Source organism: Parasteatoda tepidariorum, chromosome 11 (genome assembly GCF_982258835.1).
Source record: "Parasteatoda tepidariorum strain Cologne lab strain chromosome 11, Ptep-v5.0, whole genome shotgun sequence".
NCBI classification, from domain to species: domain Eukaryota; kingdom Metazoa; phylum Arthropoda; class Arachnida; order Araneae; family Theridiidae; genus Parasteatoda; species Parasteatoda tepidariorum.
In genome coordinates this window covers 7,020,418-7,039,950 of record NC_141765.1, presented here as the reverse complement: position 1 = coordinate 7,039,950, position 19,533 = coordinate 7,020,418, and the positions used below count along the sequence as shown (strand labels likewise).

At 29.9% G+C, this 19,533-nt stretch overlaps 1 protein-coding gene across 1 annotated transcript in view; it reads right to left on the bottom strand.

Moving 5' to 3' along the window:
* LOC107450611 (gamma-aminobutyric acid receptor subunit beta) overlaps positions 1-19,533 on the bottom strand; it is a 410,218-nt gene that overhangs the window by 101,323 nt on the left and 289,362 nt on the right. Inside the window, exon 7 of the mRNA XM_071187317.2 lies at positions 11,396-11,940. Within this exon, the coding sequence (XP_071043418.2) occupies positions 11,396-11,940 (545 nt within the window). The remainder of the gene's footprint in view (positions 1-11,395; positions 11,941-19,533) is intronic.

Genomic DNA, 19,533 nt, shown 5'->3' with positions numbered 1-19,533 from the left:
AATATCATGGGAGGATCTTGCAGAAAGATATTCCTTTAGATAAATATATATTAATTTAAAAATATTATTCTATTTTACAATTTGTAAAACCAAGATTTTTTTTGAATCAGTCTGCGGATAATCAATAAAGTGGATGACGAACCTGTGACAAATTTGAATTTTACTATTGGGATAAAATATAATAGAGCAAAAAAATACTTTCCTATTTAAAATCTTTAAAAATAATGTTAGGAATACTTCTAGTTAAACACTGCTGTAAGTGAAAGGAATAATAAATTATATTATATGAAACATACTACTTCTTTATATTCGTACTTCTAAGAATAAACATTAAAATAAAATTGTTTATCGAAATACTAATAGCATGTTCATTGTATACATTTAAAATAGAGACCTGAATACATTATTAAGATTATTGTTTATTGACAGACAAATATTTCATTCTTCAGATAAAATATTTTTAAAGCAATTACTTATCTCTTTGGTCATTATAATTTGGCTTGCTAATTACTACTTAATATTACATATCTAATTAAGATAAAGGATTCATTTGTATTTTAAGTCACCATGCAAATAAAGCTAGTTAAATAAAAATTTTATCTGGTTAAAAAGCATTTCGTCTTTGAAAACACTTGAAAATCCATCTTCACTTTACTTTTCTCTCACAATAGTCATTATATATATTACCAGCTTAAGAAACTGAACAAAGTAGCATACCAGTTTGAACTAACCAATAAGTTAGGCTTAGCCCTGACCAGCCCCATTTTGGGGCATCCAGGTAAAACTGTAGACCCATCAATTACGGCAACCCTCAATTCAGATGGCGGAGCCGGTGGTGCATGGACACCAAGGGTCCATGGCCCCGACTCACGCACGACTAAGAGCAACACAAATCGTCGTTGGACAGAGGAGGCCGAATGGGACGAACCCGAGTCTGTGTGGCGGTGCCATACTCTGCTACAGACGACTCACCAGGAGCGTGGCACCGAGAGACAGCCGCCACGCCACGACTCCTCTAGGCATCCTCTGAGAAAGAGCCAAACTAATGCTTTACTTTATTAAAAACCATAACAGACAAAGGGCCTGCACTTAGAGGCAAAAATAATAACAATCAATGATTGGAAAGTGTTACAAAATTTCTCAATTTAAGTTCACATTGGGACGACATAATCAGCTTACAAAGGTAATGGGGTTGCAAAATGTAAAATTTGGTTAGAGTTTAGTGCAGATCCTTGTAGTGGATCCTCTTCCTTAGCCTGTCGAGCTCTCTTTGGTTCGCCGGACAACTCGTTCTATTAGCTGGAGGGTTCGTATTCAGTTTCAATCCGTATATCTCGTTCGCTGTTGTGCAGTTTGCGCAGCTGCTTTTATCTTTGCATTCATTCAATTTGTGTCCTGGCTTACCGCAGCTCGCGCAGGTTTCCTCATTTCGACATTCTTTGGCCAAATGGCCAAATCTATTGCACTTGTAGCACCTGAGTGCCCTGAGGTATTCTTTGAGCTTCAGGATTTGCCAACCAAGCTTGATGGTGAACTTTCTTGTAAATTTCTGAAAGGTTTTTGGGTGGAGGTTGATCACCCAATGCGTACCTTTTTTGCCCTTTTGTTGGAAACAATACCTCTAATTTTGAATTCTCTTCTACTTCATAATTCTGCTCTTTCAGTTTAGTTTCTTGCTCTTCCTTTTTTATTTCTAGTTCAACATCATAGATTATTATCCTTGGCATTCTCTTTGCTGGGACTTCACAAATATATTTTTATCCAATTTCTCTCTTTCAAATTCCTCAGTAAATGCTCTAACATCTCGTTTCGTCTCCATTTGGTTGAACACCCCACCGTTTCTAGCTTTTTTGAGTTTTCTCATTCCTAGGCAAAGCTCTGGAGGATCGATCTTCTTTTTAAGAAATTTTTCAGTCTCTTCTGATGTGCCGTCCTTTTTGGGTTTAACTAACACCACGTGATCTGTCTTAACCCTTGTAGCAGCTGTTAATCTCGTCCTTGCCACTTCTGCATATGACTTCTTCGCATTCCTATTTTTGCTGTTTATAATCACATTCAAGACTCTTTCAGCCTCCAGCTGCCTACCTTTGGTATAGGACAGTACCTCGTTTTATCTTGTGACTAGATCATGATAGTTGAATGCAAGCTTGGTTAATGTCACAACGCTCGTTGCTGTTAGTTTTTTTGTCCAAGCTTTCGGTAATAAAGCTCGTGAAGGATTCACTAAAAACTGCAGCTGTTTTGATCCAGTCCCTTTGCGAAAGTTCAAAAGAGTTATTAAAATGAACTAACCAATCAGAAAAACATTACCAAACAATATTCTTACAAGGGTTCTGTGTTGAATTATTTATATATATATTTATTACACTTTCTTTGAAGTTTCGTAAAAAGCACCATGTTAACTGGAGAAGATATAACAAAAATTCAGTCAAATACAAAAGCATTTTTGGAAAACTGCTTTAAATTTTTAAAGTTGATCATAGCAAAGTCAGACTACTTAAAGTAGCAAAATTATAATATGCGACAAGAACACTAGGAAGAGACAATCGGGATTGTCGAGTTGTCTGAATTGTTGTCATTTTTAAAACTTTGGAGATTCGTAGTGATCAAAAAGCTATATTGACTTAGATTTAAGGCGTTCAAGAACTTAAAAGCAAAAATTAAGAATTTTTGCTTTTTATTTTTTTTTTGCCCCCCCCCCAAAAAATTCTAATAGTTTTTTATTCTGTCCAGGTGCTACCACGGACCGCAGGTTGTATTCCCCTTTATGTAATGTATTATTTCTGGATCGTGCGTACCCCGCCCGGCATGGGTTCGGGTGTAATATTTACGCCACTGAATTTCTAATCAGCAACATAATTACCAGTTTTTAAGATTTTCTGAAGAATGTATATATTACCGCCCAGCAACCACTCAGCAGTCACTCAAAAACTTATTGTCATTTCAAGAACCCCCCCCCCCACTTTGCTTGGTATAGCATTTTGCCAATAAAAAATTTCAGGGCTAGGATAGCCTGGTTGGTAGGGCACTGGGCCCATGTCCAGGAGGGCGTGGGTTCGATTCCCGTCGGCCGAGGAAATGGTAATGTAGTAAATGGTGATTTATGCATGTTAAATCTGTTGATCGGTTGATTCCTCCATGTTCCAATAACAAATCTTACTTCTGGGGGTACTGATCCAAGAGTTTCCTTGACTTCTGGATTGTTTAAAAATTGCAAGGCTACCGAGTTGAATAGGGCATATATATATATATATATATATATATATATATATATATATATATATATATATATATATATATATATATATATATATATATATATATATATATATATATATATATATATATATATATATATGTCTTAAAATGTAAAATTTAGCAAAAAAACTGTTGTTTTGGCTAAAGTATTGGCAAATGGCGTTTTCTGCAGAAAAGAAAAATATATATTCCCCTCTATACTGGGAAAAAATGGTCAAAAGGAATTTAAGATACCCTGCATTTTTTATTCAATAAGTGTAAATAAGTGGTAGCAAGATGCTTATTATCCAACTATTTTTGCAGAAAATATATTTTTATATGACAATAACCTGGCAATAACCTGATAACACAAAACATATTGTCGCTTCAAGTTTATACTTATATAACAGCTTTAATCTAATAAGTTGCCAAAAATTAACCTCAACCTAATCCTATTTTACCCTCTCGAAGACCGCAAAATATCAATATTTGTCAATCTCTCTCCCATTCATTGCTCATTTACTCCTACCCAACTTCAAAATGACTCTTGATTTGAATTTGCATTTTTTTAAATAATTCAATTTATAATAAATTTGTATTTTGATTTGATGTTTTCTACGGAAAAAAAATCTATCATAAAAAATTGCTAAGATTTGCCTTTGGCTAAGAAAAGTCCTTAGCATGGGCTATGTATAAATATAGTTAAATCATAATTAAAAGTCAGTAAGTAAAAAGCGCAGGTAAACAAAGAAAACACAACACCAACAGCAAAACTATAATGGTAATAATTCTTAATACAACCGGAAATTAACCAGTAATACTAGCCTAAACCAAATTTACAAAAATTATAGCTTAAAATAGAACAAAATTAAATAAAATTAGTTCTATAATGAGAAAATAATAAAGCATCATAGTAAAAGCTAATAACATACAAATGAATCTGCCATTCAGATTGAAACGACTTTAACTAAGTCCATTTTACCTGAAGAGATGGTAAGACTCGTATAATGTAAGCATAAAAAGTCCATATGTTTAGCAGAGAACTTTCAACTTGAAATGCTTTTAATTTAGAAGAAAACAAAATCACACACTTTTTTTTAAATTTTTACTAACTAACATACTATTTCAATAATCCAGAGCAACAGCAACCAACATTTAAACGTTGTATTCTGAAGAAGAAATGCTCGAGTTGAAAATATGCCGTGAAAATCTCCCGGGGGGCCTGAAGAAATCTTTTCCGCAGCATCCACGTCTTGCACATTCTCTTTATATTAGTCTATCGCTCTCACAATGGTGGAGATGATTTGGCTGTAGGTGAGAGTAAAAGTTTACAGTCGATTTCTGCCAAACAATCGGATCAATCATTTCCAGGAATGTTGCGATGGCTGGGGAGCCAATGAAACTATGACTGACACACAAAGATTGGCATACTTGAAACAGAAATGCCAATAGCTCATCTAGATTTTGATTCATTCAGCATTTTGTTTATTTACGGGCTTCTTCATAACTAGATTGAAATAGTATTTATACTACTCTAATGATGATTAGTGTATCTAGACATTTATCAGCTCCAACTCCAAAATAAATGCTGCATTACATCAGATTCAAAAGTTGGCCAACGAGTCCTGAAATGTATTCTGCTCTGATAGAAAACAGAACTAATCAGTATTTTATTTGAATAAGTTGTTAAAAATTTTCATCGCAATGTACATAAATACATTCATGAAGATTTTATTAGATTTAGAATAGGTTTGACCAAAGCAATTTTTAAATTGTATTTTATCGATAATCTTATTGAAAGAAATAAAAAAAAAATTTGCAAATCCAGCTATGCATCAGAAAGAGAAAGAATCATTAATTAACACAAAATAAAATTGGAGCACATGAAGAAAATTTAAATAGAAATAGAAAAATAATTATTTATAAAAATAAATATTATTCATAAAATAACTACGTATAAAATAATTATTATTTATAAAAATATTTAATAATTAAAAAAAATAAATAATTGCATTTACTTGAACACAGCAAACTAAAAAAACTAGATCATTTAGCTTTATATTAATAATATAAATTTAGATTACACAAACATTTAATTGCCTTTCAGAGATTAAAAAAATTACACTGTATAAAATTTTTACACGCATCTTTACCTTAAAATCAATATCTTTTCTTTCTAAATATTGTTATTAAAATTGCTTTGTTTCATAACTTTTAGTTAATAGCAATTGCAGTCAAATTGATAAAAGTTTCTCAAAATTTATTATCATTGACGTTAAATTAGAAAGTTTTACCGGGTAGCTTTTTGTGGCAGGTAAACATGGAGTATGAAGTGTTGAGCATTGTGTATGAATTACCAAATATTTCTTGTATGAAGTGTTAATCAGTATGGACAAAGCATTGAGAATTTATGTTGAAAAATGCCAGTGGCACAACAGCAATTTTGTAAATCCAATCCATTTGTGATCCAATGAATGTTGTGCAAATTAATTTTTTTTAATTTTATAGTTATTGTTTACAAAAGGATATAAATTGTACTGCACTACTGTTGAGGACTCAGAGTATAAAACTTTCATATTTTGAAATTTGTAGAAAATCATTCACAAATACCTTGTGCAGTGTTCATATTTATCCTCAATTAAAATTCAGCAGTTGGTTAGCAATACTGTCTTTATTTATTATATTAAAAAGCTCAAGCTGTTAAGTCTATTTTATTATTATATTCTAAACATAGATTAAGGTACTCACCGTCATTTTGCTTTCAAATGTTAAAAGAAAAATTAAAGAAAAGTTTTCATTCGTAATAATTATACATCCCATTTAATCCATTCTGAATCATAAATTCAAAACAAAATTAAGATCTTAAACTTAATCTTGCAATGTTAGAATGAAACATTTCTAAACAAAAAAACTAAAAAATAGCAAAAAAAAAGAACTACATATTTAACATATAAATAAAGCATAATATTGATTTTTTTTTCTTCAGGGTTTCGTCTCCTGCAAATTTAGTAGCACTTTCAAATAATAATAATTGGAATATGTATCCCCAAATGTCAATTGTTTTCTAAAATAGCCAATAAAAGAAAATACACTTCTCATAATTATAATAAGAATTTGAAAATAATATGCTTTGTTTATTTAAATATCCTTCCATTCTCTGAGAGAATTTCTGTGAAAGCTCTTGATTATAAACCATGATAAACAGAAAAGCAAATTGATTTATTCGAAAAAAAAAAGATTTTTTTTATACCTATAGAAACATTTAAAACCCCTACAGAACTATGGTCAAACACTACAGAACAAATATAGCGAATTTTAAAGACATTCTTCTTAATATTCTAATGATAAAACATAAATATAAAACTACAACAGAAATAAAAAGTACATTATAACTAGAGTTAGCTCCTAGCTTTAACGTTTTTTACACAATTTGTAACAGTAATAATTCATTAGCATTTATATACAAATAAATAGAAATGTATTAATAAAAAAAACGCTATCGTCAATTAGGAATGAAAATAAAAATAATATATAAGCATAAGTTTTAAACTTACCAAATTTATGCATATATGACATCACCCACTTACCACAAGCTGCCATGCTTTCAAATGTAAACAAACTGCCTCAATCGGTGGAGGGGAGAGAAAACGAAAGAAGGGCTGAGCCAATTGGATGAACGAAAAGTGTCGGTTCTGATGGCTTTTTCTTTGATAAAAGCTTGGCCACCAATTATCTCGTATGCCAATGATAAAAGACTTGTTAATTTTCAGTAAATGGAATAAAATGGAAGCCTAAAGCATTTGTGAAGGAAAACGGTACTTACAGTTTTAATGAGTAAATATATAATATTTGTACTTAAAAGCGAATTTAATGAACACAAATTTTAAAAATTCGTAAAATTATACTTGCTTTCTGACTGTGAATGCTAAGCGTATCTTTTACATCAATTCATGAAAAAAATAGTTATAATTACTGTAAATATGCGATCTTTTTCTTAATTTATAACATTAACGGCGTAAATAATATGTCATTTTATTATTCAGGTATATTATATAAATATAAAAACTTTTAAAATTAGAATCGAAGAAAGGGAATTTGTTATACATACAAATTGAAACAATTTCCAATCACTTAAATTTTAATACCGTGAGAGTTTTCTATTGATAAAAATTGATCTGATGGTATATTGAATTCCGTTTAACGAAAGCAGTAAAATAAAACATTTATAATAGAAGCAAAATAACACATTTAAAATAGAAGTTAAATAAAACATTTTCCTTTCAATCTCAAATTATTGTATGTTTCATGACAGAAAATAAAAGCAGAAAACCTTTAAAATATATACTTTAATTCGAGAATGATTAAAATTCTCACACAATAAAAAAAGAACTAAAATCTGATCATCATCAAAAAATATCACAAGACAAATTTTGTGTGAACTAAAAAAGATCTTAAGATTACATTAACTCACTAAAATGTCTTAGGAGATTTTCTTAAGATTTTTTAAGACAAACTTCCTTAAAGCTATTCAAAATATCTATAAAACGTCTTCAAAAATTCTTAAGATGCTTTGGAGATAGAGTTGATTCTGAAGAAGATGTTATTTTCTTAAGAAAATCTTAAGATTATTTTTGGTGAAGATATTGCGCATGAAGAATAGTCTAATAAAACGGGTTCCAAAGTTTGACAGACAAACGTAGGAAAGTGATAAAAGGCATAAGAAGGATGAAAACTTATAATTGCACAAGGGGTCATTAATCACCTTGAAAGGGTGAAATTTCTAAATTAGAAATGCGGGCCTTTCCTGAATTTGAAAAACACGAAAGGTGGAAGTCAGTTGAGGTTTGTTCCATGTTCCACGCCCCCGAGAATCGTTTTTACGTCTTTGTAGGCAACGTGCGCAAGAATTTTCGAGTTTGAGGTGTGCAAGAGTTGTAGGCGTCGTGCTCAAGGGTTTCCGCGGGTATCACTTCGAACAACTTTTGCAATAATAAATCAAATAAATATGCTTATGGATAGCAATTTTGGAGTATCCTTTGCAGTTTTCTCGTAGAAATTTCACGATATTAAACTTCTACACGTGGTTAGCGACCCCATGTTATGACCCCACTCTCTTGATGTTTTTCATCTCCCATCTGAATTTGTAGATCAAATTTTGAAAAACCTTTTACATTTTTTCCATTGATTATTGCCAAAAAGAGTATCTCCTTTCACATGTAAAAGTAAATATGGCGGTAAGACTTCGTGCATAATTTATGGGCCCAGAATGTAGCTAGATGGACAAATATAATTTTACTTAAGCCATTAAACTAAGACCCTTCTAAATAAAACTGTTTCAAAATAAAAACTGCATCTTGTATATTTTTATATTTTGATGCATAAATACTGCATCAAAGTATAAAAATATACAAGATAAGAACGTAAGAAAACGATAGATGATATAATTTATTTCAAAAAAAGAGTTTATAGTAATTTAAATTTATATATCAAATTAAATTTAGTATCCAATTTAAATAGTGGTAGAGATGGTTCCTAAAAATCATACAATATATTTTGAGAAATATTGCAGAAAGTTTGAAAACCCGATTTTTCATATTTATGATGCCTAAACTAAATTATGATGTCGAAAAAATATAAAGCTCTACTCAAAAACCCTTTCATTTATGCATTCAATGCATAGTATCCCCGCATTCTCTAATATAAAATTGAAAGCAATTTTAATACTGTTGAAAGGTACAAAAATATAAGATTCAAAGCCAACATAATATGTTATTTCTAATACAGTTTACTGTAAATTATGTTGAAACCAGAATTTTAAATTTTTGTAAAAAAATTTTTTTGAGTGCTCCTCGCACTATTGTATTAATATATTTTGCTTTGGCTATATTGATACAATATCAGTAAGCACTCTTTTTTGCGGATATAATCGTGTGGGCTGATGAAAAGATTATATATTTTTTTCCGGTTTTTAAAAAACAAAAATTCATCCTTTTTTTTAATCAGTTGTTTGTTATTTATTTTTTTCATTTTTATTCCCCCCCCCCTTTTTCATATGTCTATAATTTTTCCTTGTTCTATCTTCAGTTTGAGCTTATATATATATATATATATATATATATATATATATATATATATATATATATATATATATATATATATATATATATATATATATATATATATATATATATATATATATATATATATATATATATTTGATTTTTGGAATTTCCTTTTGACTTGAAATTTAAAACTCCATGAGTAATCCATATATGCCCATACATCTCTGACTCCATAATCTTCACAATATTTAAAAAGAAACAAATCACAGAACACGAGCCACGTGGAATCACAAAGATCATAAGTAGCTGAGCTAAGATTACGAATTACTTATCACATATACATATATATGGATAGTGCTGACACAAAGTTTAAAATAAACTTACTATCTCTTGTTCCATTAAAAATATAATCTGGTGCAGTCTTCCAGTGTTTAAAATAACAAATAAGAGAAATTCCGGGCACAACAGATGGTTGTTAAAATATTTTTGGTGCATTGCTGTTTAACTCTTGGAAATATCACAAGCATGAGAAATAGAAAACTAAAGCTCACCACGTGATTTTAACGGAGGAGAGGAAAGGGGTAAAATCTGACTGATGAAATTTTAGATACTAAATACAACATACACAAATTTTGCATTTCAAAAACTATGGAACAATCGCTCTCAACTCAGAAAGCTATAAATAGTTATTAAATGAGGATAGCAATTTGCTGATGTTTGCCATGGTGGATAATATGGTATTTTAGTTTATTTATCCACTGAAAGGGGAAATTCTTTTTCAACTAATTTCCATCTTTAACTTTTAGGAATCTTTAAAAGTGGTATAATTTGTTTGGGTAACTACAATCCGTGCGACAATAAGCTAATACCGTAGCGTTTTTTTCATTTAAATTTTTTTTCAATAAAACCTTTTTTTATTCTTTAAAAATTTCCATAATATCTCAAAGTACGTAACAATATTTTTAACTAGATGCTATTTGAGGGATTCCTACAGTGCTGGCAATAGATTTTATACGGTGCAGCAAAAAATGAAGATTCGCAAGCAAAAATAAATAAATAAAAATTTAAATAAAACGCGTAATTATCAAAATATATGTTGCATCGAGGGGTAAAGTTTACAACCAAATTCTAGAATCAAATCCAGTTTCAAAACTATAGATCAGTAAATGCTTACAACTCATTTTGCGTAAATATTTTCATCGATGTAATAAACTTATATATTTAAAAAATACCTTGATTCAATATCATTTCTCATAACATATATTACAAGCATCATAATATTGCACATTCAACCTATATCAATCAGTCAGCAATCCCCTAGTTAGATTAGATAACACTAGGATTCCGGAATCTCCTACTTTTCCACTCGTTTTATCCAATACTTTGGGAAGTTAATCATCATATATAGTTCACATTATGTATTCATATTATTTTTAATATCAAATTTGTGCTTATGCTGAACATATGATTTGTACAAAGATCTGATAAGTTTTCTATGCTTTTATTCAGCTCTGGTATATTGATTAAACAGTATACATTTTCGCAATAAAAAGCTTCGCATACTTATTGTATGTTCCTTGGGGTATTTTCAAATCCATACATTTATTTATAAAATTGCATTATTGGAAACTGCTGTACCGCTTACATGTACCTTATATTTGAAAGTGGATTAAGTCTATATAAAAAGTGGTATAAGTCCACTTGAAAATTGGTATAAGTCCATTTGAAAAGTAGTATAAATCCATTTGAAGAGTTGTATAAGTGCATTTGAAAAGTGATATAAGTATGAAGTTCATAATGGTTATTGTGTGAATGATTTTGTTTTAAGAAATGGTGAAGGTTAATCAATGATTTTTTAATTATATACAATTTCATGAAATTGCAAAATTAAACAATGATTATTGAAGTTGTAAAAAAAAGTAAATAAACGACATTTCAGCTTTAAATTGACTTATTCATCTTTCAATGAAAATTGACTATTTTATATACACATGTAAAATGATTTCAGTTAATATCGAAGTCATCTTTTCAATTTTATTTTCCTGAAGTTCATTGTGATTAGTTGCAAAATTTAGTTAAAAAACAGGATTACTCACTTGGCTTGCAGAATTCACACCATCACAACGATACCGGCTTACAGCTGGTCTAACAAGAGGTATCTCAGGATTGCTTGAGATTAGCACTGCAGCATCACCAGCACCTCCATCACCACCCGTTGCTGATGAAGCTGGAAGGGTATGGTGATGTGCCATTGGGCATTGTTGACGGTGATGCTTCGCTGCTACTTTTTGAAGGTATTGATTGCGTGTTTTTCGCATGGCAATTCTTTTTCCCAAATAGCCTACAGTTGCATATTCCAACAAAGACGCGAAGACCATGACGAAACAGGTGCCTAAGTAGACATCTATGCTCTTGATGTAGGAGATCTTTGGTAAGGCGGCATTGGTGCTGGACATAAGAGTAGTCATTGTAAGCACAGTAGTTACACCAAGAGCTACACGCGCTGGGGTGGCATTCCGATGCAACCAGAAGGACACCCAAGAAATGATAACGATGAGTCCTGCTGGGATGTAGATTTGAATCAAGTAGTAGCCCATACTACGGATGAATGAGATTTCACAGATGAGGCGGGAATAGTTTCCTGGGAAATAATTCTCAACAGTTAGAGAAACATATTTAAAATAAAATTTTACAGGTATCAATAGCAGAATTTAAATAAGAAATTATTTGGCTCCATTGCTGAGCAGGATAGTTAAAATAATAATAAAACACTGAAACTCGATATGTATAATAATAAAACACCGGAACTTGAAGAGATGCAGACGTTACAAACACGAATATTATCAACATGTCAACCTCATAAATTTTAAGAATTAATTCATTAAACCAACAATTTTTTCATGCAATGGATTTTAGACTTTTGAAGCCCGTAATCATAAGGAGAAGAGGTTAAAGGAGAAAGAGTGAATATCTTACGAGCACTCGGACAAACGCATTTAATCTCAAGACTCATCAGGTGTGAATGAGGAAATCAAAACAGAATAAAAAAAGTTACCTACGAAAAAAAAATGGAAAATTACATGAATGCTAAAATAAAATAAGAAAAGCAGCTGGAGCAGATTGAAACCAATGTGACAGACTCAAATCAAAGCACAATGTAACCCTAAATGCAGCTTCGAAATGCATCCTGTCCTGATTTGCTTATTTTAATCATTATTTTTTGTTTGGTATTTAAAATTTATTTTATTTTCCATTGTTTTAGTGGTAATCTAGCGAGTTTTTTCTTCAAATTTAATTTCCTTCAGTCACACCTGGCAAATCTTGAAAATAGGTGCCTGTTTTTAGGCACTCGAAACATGTCAATTTTTTCCACTTTAATATTTTTCTAAGCTAAAGAAGCTTTACACCGTTAAATTAAGTGATAATAGTTAAGGGGGTATTTTCAAAAACTATCCTTTATCAAAGCAAACAAATGTTACCAGTCACATTTGACTCATCAAGTTAAAAGAAGAAAAAAGCACTCGAATAAATAAAAATACGTCAAAGTCAATTATTTCCGTAAAAAAAACAAACATTATAAAGAAAAGAATAAAGGATATGCCTACTACTATTTATAATCTGTTTACGCTTTTTGAACGTACTTTTCAATTTGTGAGGAATTATATAAATTAATTTGCATCGACAAACTACTTTTTCTAGCAGTAGAATCTTCTTTACTGGATTCCACACTAAGATAAAAAATTTTGTAAAATTATTACACTGCATAGTGATGAAATTTCTGGCAAAAAATCATAATTCCATTAAATAAAACCAAAATATACGGTATTTAAACCATTCATTATCGAATTTTTTCGTTTATATCGTAATGGTTTAACGGAAATTCTGGTTTTCGAAATTATAGTTCTTATTATCACACATTTAGTTAAAATACGAAATTGAAAAATAAATTTAATCGAATATATTATTTTTATGCCATGCTCTAAGGCATCATGATAAAATTAACAAATTTTACTGCATATACGAAATTTTATCACATATTATAATACAATAATTTATTGTTAATTTTACTAAAATCCTTACACAAGCTCTTCGGTAATAACTACCATGCTTTTGAGTGTTTCCATGCAGCCAGAAATATAGTAAATTTAACCGTATTCCGGTAGTTTTGATCATACTTTTTTTCGTAGTGCAATCACTTATGGTCGCTTTAGACATGTTAACAAAGCGTTTGAAACAAATGAATAAAATTGTTAGTCATAATAGTTGTTTCAAATGTTATACTTTTAGAAAGATTTAGAGTTTGTAGAGTGATATAAGTTATGTCTTAAGTGTTTTATCTTACTAAGTAACGCGTATATACTACAATCATTATATTGTTCATATAAATAATTTTGTCTTTCACTCATCCAAAAGTTACACTATTATTCTTTGCGTTAAAAACTTGGAAATCGAACTTAGTATTTAAAAATAAAATACATTTGGAGTTTACATGAACTTTATGTTGACTTTCTTCACATTTTCTAAAAGTTTTATTAAAATAACATGAATATGAATTTTATTTTTGTCGTATAAATTTATGTTGTACTTTTTGCTATAGTATACGTTTGTCTTAGTATACAAGCAGTTGTTATACTAAAATAGTTGTTATAGTATTTCTTACAGTAGTACATATGCTACAGTATTTATTACAGTATACGTTTGTTATAGTATATATAAATTTTTATACATTTCTCATAGTATATATGAATTTGTATGCATTTCTCATAGTAGGGGAAGCCTGGGCAAGATGGACCACTTAAGGAAACTTGGTTTAAAAATTAGTAAACTAGAGCAATTTCATATTTTTTATATTGTAAAAATATAGTGGGAAAATTGCTCTTACATATCTCAGTCAGAAAATAAATGAATAATAAAGTTCAATAATAATAACTTAACATAAATAAAAATAGAACATTGTCCCATCTTGCCCGGGTAGGATGGGACACATAATTATATTTCAAAGATCACAGAAATTAATGTCAGAATAAAAGAATAATCGACAAAAAATGTTCCTAAACATCACATCTACTGCATCATAAGAAGCGGCCAAAACTGGAAGTTTAAAATATAGTCTGTCAATTAATTAATTATAAATTATTTTTATAATTTTTTTTAAATAATTTTTTAAGTTATATTTGCTAGTTTATATTTTTTGTTGCTGTTAATATTGCCTTATTTTAATGCTTTTCGCAAAATACGGAGAATTTAATTTTTATTTTACACTTTTATTCTACTTTGGCTGTCCCGTCTTGCCCGGATAGTACATTTTTTTTAAAAAATAGCTGCAAATTTGTTTAAACAAATAAATTTTAATTTTCACTACTCATTATGTTTGTACAATAATAACATTACAAATTTTAAAAATTTATTGCATTGTATTAAACAAATAATAACAGCATGCAAACGTGGAAAAATATTTTAACACGTTATAAGAAACACAAAACATTTCGGTAACACCAAGTGAACTGACTTGTGAGTATTGAGAACAACAATATTTTCTTCCCACTTTAGATGTCGCTACCGTGATACGCATAGAAGAAAAAGCGATGTCCCGGGCATCCCTTATACATATAAATTTGTATACTAAAATATTTGCTAAAGTTTAAGTTATAGTAGTACATTTGTTACAGTGTGCGTTTGCAATAGTATGTATACATTTGTTATAATAAAATAGCTATTATAGCATTTGCTGCAGTAATACACAATCACCAAAAAAACGGAACATCTGGAATAACTTTTGATCTAAAGATCGGATCTTCATGTTTTAGGACTTAACCTTAGAGGGTGGCCACAAATATGCTAATTAATTATACACTACATTTTAAGTTACGAAATCAGACACAAAAACGTACTTTCGATCTATAAACATACCTTTTTTTCAACGGATTCGGATTTCTGACTCCCGAAATAGAGGTAATAGCAGCAATTTAGAAAATATGGTTACCACAGTTTGATAAGGAGCGCGATCTAAAATTTGGACCCTTTAACGTCAATTTTACTGTTTGCGTATTTCACCATACCTCGAGTATTTGCTTCCTCTTTTTTTAACCGAATTTAAAAACTTTTGCACACATTTATAAAAGCCGTTTATCCGAAGCAAAAAATAGATTTCAGTAAATATTTGTTATTTTTTATTATTTTATTCAATAAAAGTCGAAAAAAGTAAAGTATCCAATTTTTAACATAATTTTACATAGCAAAATACAAAATTTCAGCAAATTTGGTTCAATAGTCCCTGAGAAATTGAATTTTAAATCTATGACTTTTTCAGAATCTAAATGCTTTGTCAGAAATTCAAATTCGTTGAAAAAAATGTATGTTTATTTAGTGAAAGTACGTTTATATTTCTGATTTTGCAACTAAAAATATCGTCTTCACTAATTAATCAGCGTACTTGTGATCACCCCTCAATCATTAAGATTGAGTCTTAGATCACAAGTTTTTCAGGGTGGTTCATATTTTTCTTGTTTGGCGCACTGTACATTTGTTAAAGTATACATTTGTCCTATTATACATGCATTTATTGTAGAAAAATAGTTGTCATAGTGTTTTTATAGCAGTACATTTGTTATAGTAAAATAGTTGTTTTAGTATTAGTTTTAGTATACATTTGTCATAGCATTCATCAAATTGTTAGAGTGAAAAAAGTTGTTAGAATGTTTGTTACAGTAGTACGTTTGCTACAGATTATATTTTCAAATCCTAGATAATTGTTATATTAATTTGGATATTTATTTTAAAAATTTGCTTCCTCTTTTTATCTTTAAAAATGGACTTTTTTAAATTTTCCAAATCTCTTTTCCTATAATTTCATATTTTCCAAGCTCGCGTGTTTGTTTAATGCCCAATAAAATCAGGAATTTATGAAACACATTATCCACACAATACAAAATACCAATTTCTAAAATAATTTAAAATTAGAACAAGTTTGCAGCATAAGTTTTAGTTGTAACATTTTATACACATTTTCCAACTTTTTTTTAAAGAAAGTTTTCTACTTTTTATATTATTAATTTATTGCTACATTCCCAACTATGCATCTGTTCACAAATTAATTACAAAAGTGAATATAGTCAATTAAACTTAACATAAATCTATTTTTGCTTGCGTTGCATAATTATTTTGCTGAATTCTGGTGCAGAGAAATATAATGCAAGCTGTCGATAATTATGATTAACATTCATTAATTGAATGAAAGAGAGATAACAAAAGTTGCGTTAAAACTTGCAATTATCGTATCAACAAGTTAGGTGAGAAGCAGCTGCTAAGAAAAGAAAATTTTATACCTTAAAGCGAATGATAAGATTCTAAAAATATCATTCTAGTTTTGAGAGAAAATCTAACGTGAGAGGAAACGATTAAATTTTAATTGCACATCTCGTTTCGTTTTCTCATTATGCGAAATTTTGAGGAGTAAAGGAAAATTTTCTTTTTATCAATTTTCTTTTTGATACTCTGTTCCTCATTAGAAAAGATATATTAAAAGAGTCGCTTCGCTGATAATTAGAGTATCTCTAACTAAACATCGTTATTGTATATTTCTTTAGAAAACGGTCGCGCAGATAGAAAGAGAGTTCTTAATACAAATGAAAGAAAAAATTGAGGGAAGTAATAGGAATTGAGTTCTAAGAATTGAGTTCTTAGGAATTGAGTTCCTTGTTAGAAAGTTTTCATATCCATTATATTACCTTTGCTTTTATTTTCAAATGAAATGCTTCCTGATCTTTATTTAAAATGTGCATTTTTATGTAATAAATATTTTGTAAATTTTTTCAAACTATTTTTACACGGTCATCACCGACAACTAAAAACTAAAAATGATATCTGAATCATGAGTCCATGCCTTTATTAATGCATGTAAAAGCTTGACCAACGCACGAGGAAAATTTATAATAATGACGAAATTTGAGAAACAGCATTTATAATAATGATATAATGTTTAAAATAATCATAATCATGATATAATAATTAAAATTAAGCAGAGATAAGTAAATGCGCATGTTGATCAGATATTATGTTTACAGATTAAAATTTTTTCATTGGTGGGTGTAGTTAGATTAAATCTTTTTGATTTGATCCAAGCCCTAACGTTAAATGTATTCCATCTTTCTTTCTATCATCTCGGAATAAATGGAAATTTTACAATTTAGGATTTATTGATCAGCCTACATGATGCGTAAAAAATTGATTTATATTTTTAGTTTTACAGTTTTAAAATAAAACATAGTTAATATCTCATTCAGTTAAATTACTATAGTTCAATCCTCTGATTTCTACAGATCAAATCGTTGATTGGAAATGAAGTTACTGGTTAGAGGATGCCAAAAAAATGTTTAAAATTTCAAAATAAATAAACACATATTTTAAGGGATCTTGTATTGCTACCGCAGCGGTGATCTTATACAAAATTTACTCATGTTTTTTTCTTTTAATCATAAGTTACTATTATAATAAATTTAAATTTCCCGAGCATAGAGAATTCATAAAAATTGTATCAAGCATTAAAATTGCGTTTTTTATGAGCCAGCTATTCGATTAATGTTATACTAGTTAAAAGATGACTATATCTCTAGAATGAAAATAACACGTTACAATATAATTAATAAAAAATGACATTTAAAGACATAAGACTGAAGACAATACTTAAATGTTATTGATCATGGTTGACTTTACGTACAAAAACATTAGTAGAGATGGTATGCACAAAATTATGAGTAGAGGGGATATTTCCGTATGGTGATATTTGTTACACCTACTAGTCACCATGGTGCCAAGTGAATTTTAAACTTGTATAAATTTTAAAAAAACAAAACATGTAGAGGTGTGCCAAGGGTAGTGGCTACAAAATATACCCTTCAACAAAATACTCAAACCAAAATACAATTACCCAAAATATTTCTTCCCATGTTTTTTATTATTTTTTTTTAATTTTTTTATTTGCGAGATAGCTACTGCCAAGACCTGTTGATTATTCTGCCTCAGGCTACGATAAACAAATATTCCCTAGTAGAAAAGAATTTTTTACTAGATTATAATGCAAATTTTTCTGTTTAACTGATTTCAGGGGATACTTCTTTATCATGATCTGTCGCACTAACCAAAATTGCTAAGGTACCAAATAGGATTCAAACTTGCAATTTGAAAACAAAAATGTATAGATAGTTGCCCGGAATGGTTACGAGTTGTACCTTTCAAGAGTTGTACCTATCGAGTTGTACCTTTCTTTGATGTTTTTTTTTCGTTTCTTAGTTTTTTGCCGGCCACTGGCAGGAAGTTGCCAAGACAAGACGATTTTCTGCACAGTTTCCCTATTTGTCCCAACTACAATTGCTAATGCAAAAAAAAAAAAAAGGAATTTGTACTTTGAGAAAACTTAAAAAGAATCATTTTGAAGTTCTCCTGAGGGTGGATACAACCTATATTCTTTGGGTTACTAACATTCTATGATATTTTCTTATCTTCTCGTGGACCACTGGAAGTTCTCCTAAACTAGAAGAATATTTTGCCATGGGTACCGACTTGGAAATCCCCCTCATTAAAATTTTAATTCCCGTTTAGAAATACTTATTTATTGTGAGCAGCTGCGCTAACTGCTGTCTCCAAGGAGCCAAATGGATTTGAAGCTGCTAACTTTTTAAAAAATATGTAGAGGCGTGCAAGATGTAGCTACGAGTAATATTCTTCAAGTTGATCTCCTTCCGTTAATTTTTTTTAAAATCTCTCCTGGTTGTTGTATGGAAGTTGCTCAGAGGACTATTCACCGGTAGATCACGATACGGAAATCTCTCTTACTGTTTTGCCTACATAGTACTGTTTTGCCTACTCAGTTTATTAGCAAATGAGACGAGACAAGTTTTATACGTGAAATAGTCCTATTATATTGTAATTGATTTGAAATATCTTATCTAGTTACCTAGCATTGTCATATCAAGTAGCAAAACTATTGCTTGTTGATACCTTTAGTAGTTTCTAGCATAATGTGTTTCTAAAAAAGTTAAGTTGCGAGTAATACGAAGCAAACAAACACTATTTTGATGGGATTCATGGCAGTTTCTTTTAACTTTACCTTTTTAAAGAACCATGGGTTAAACACACTTTTAATAAGATTGGTGTAAATTTTACGAGAGTCTATAGCACTTGGTCTCGGGATAAATTCTTTCAGCCAAAATATCGCGCAAAATATCCTTGACAAAAT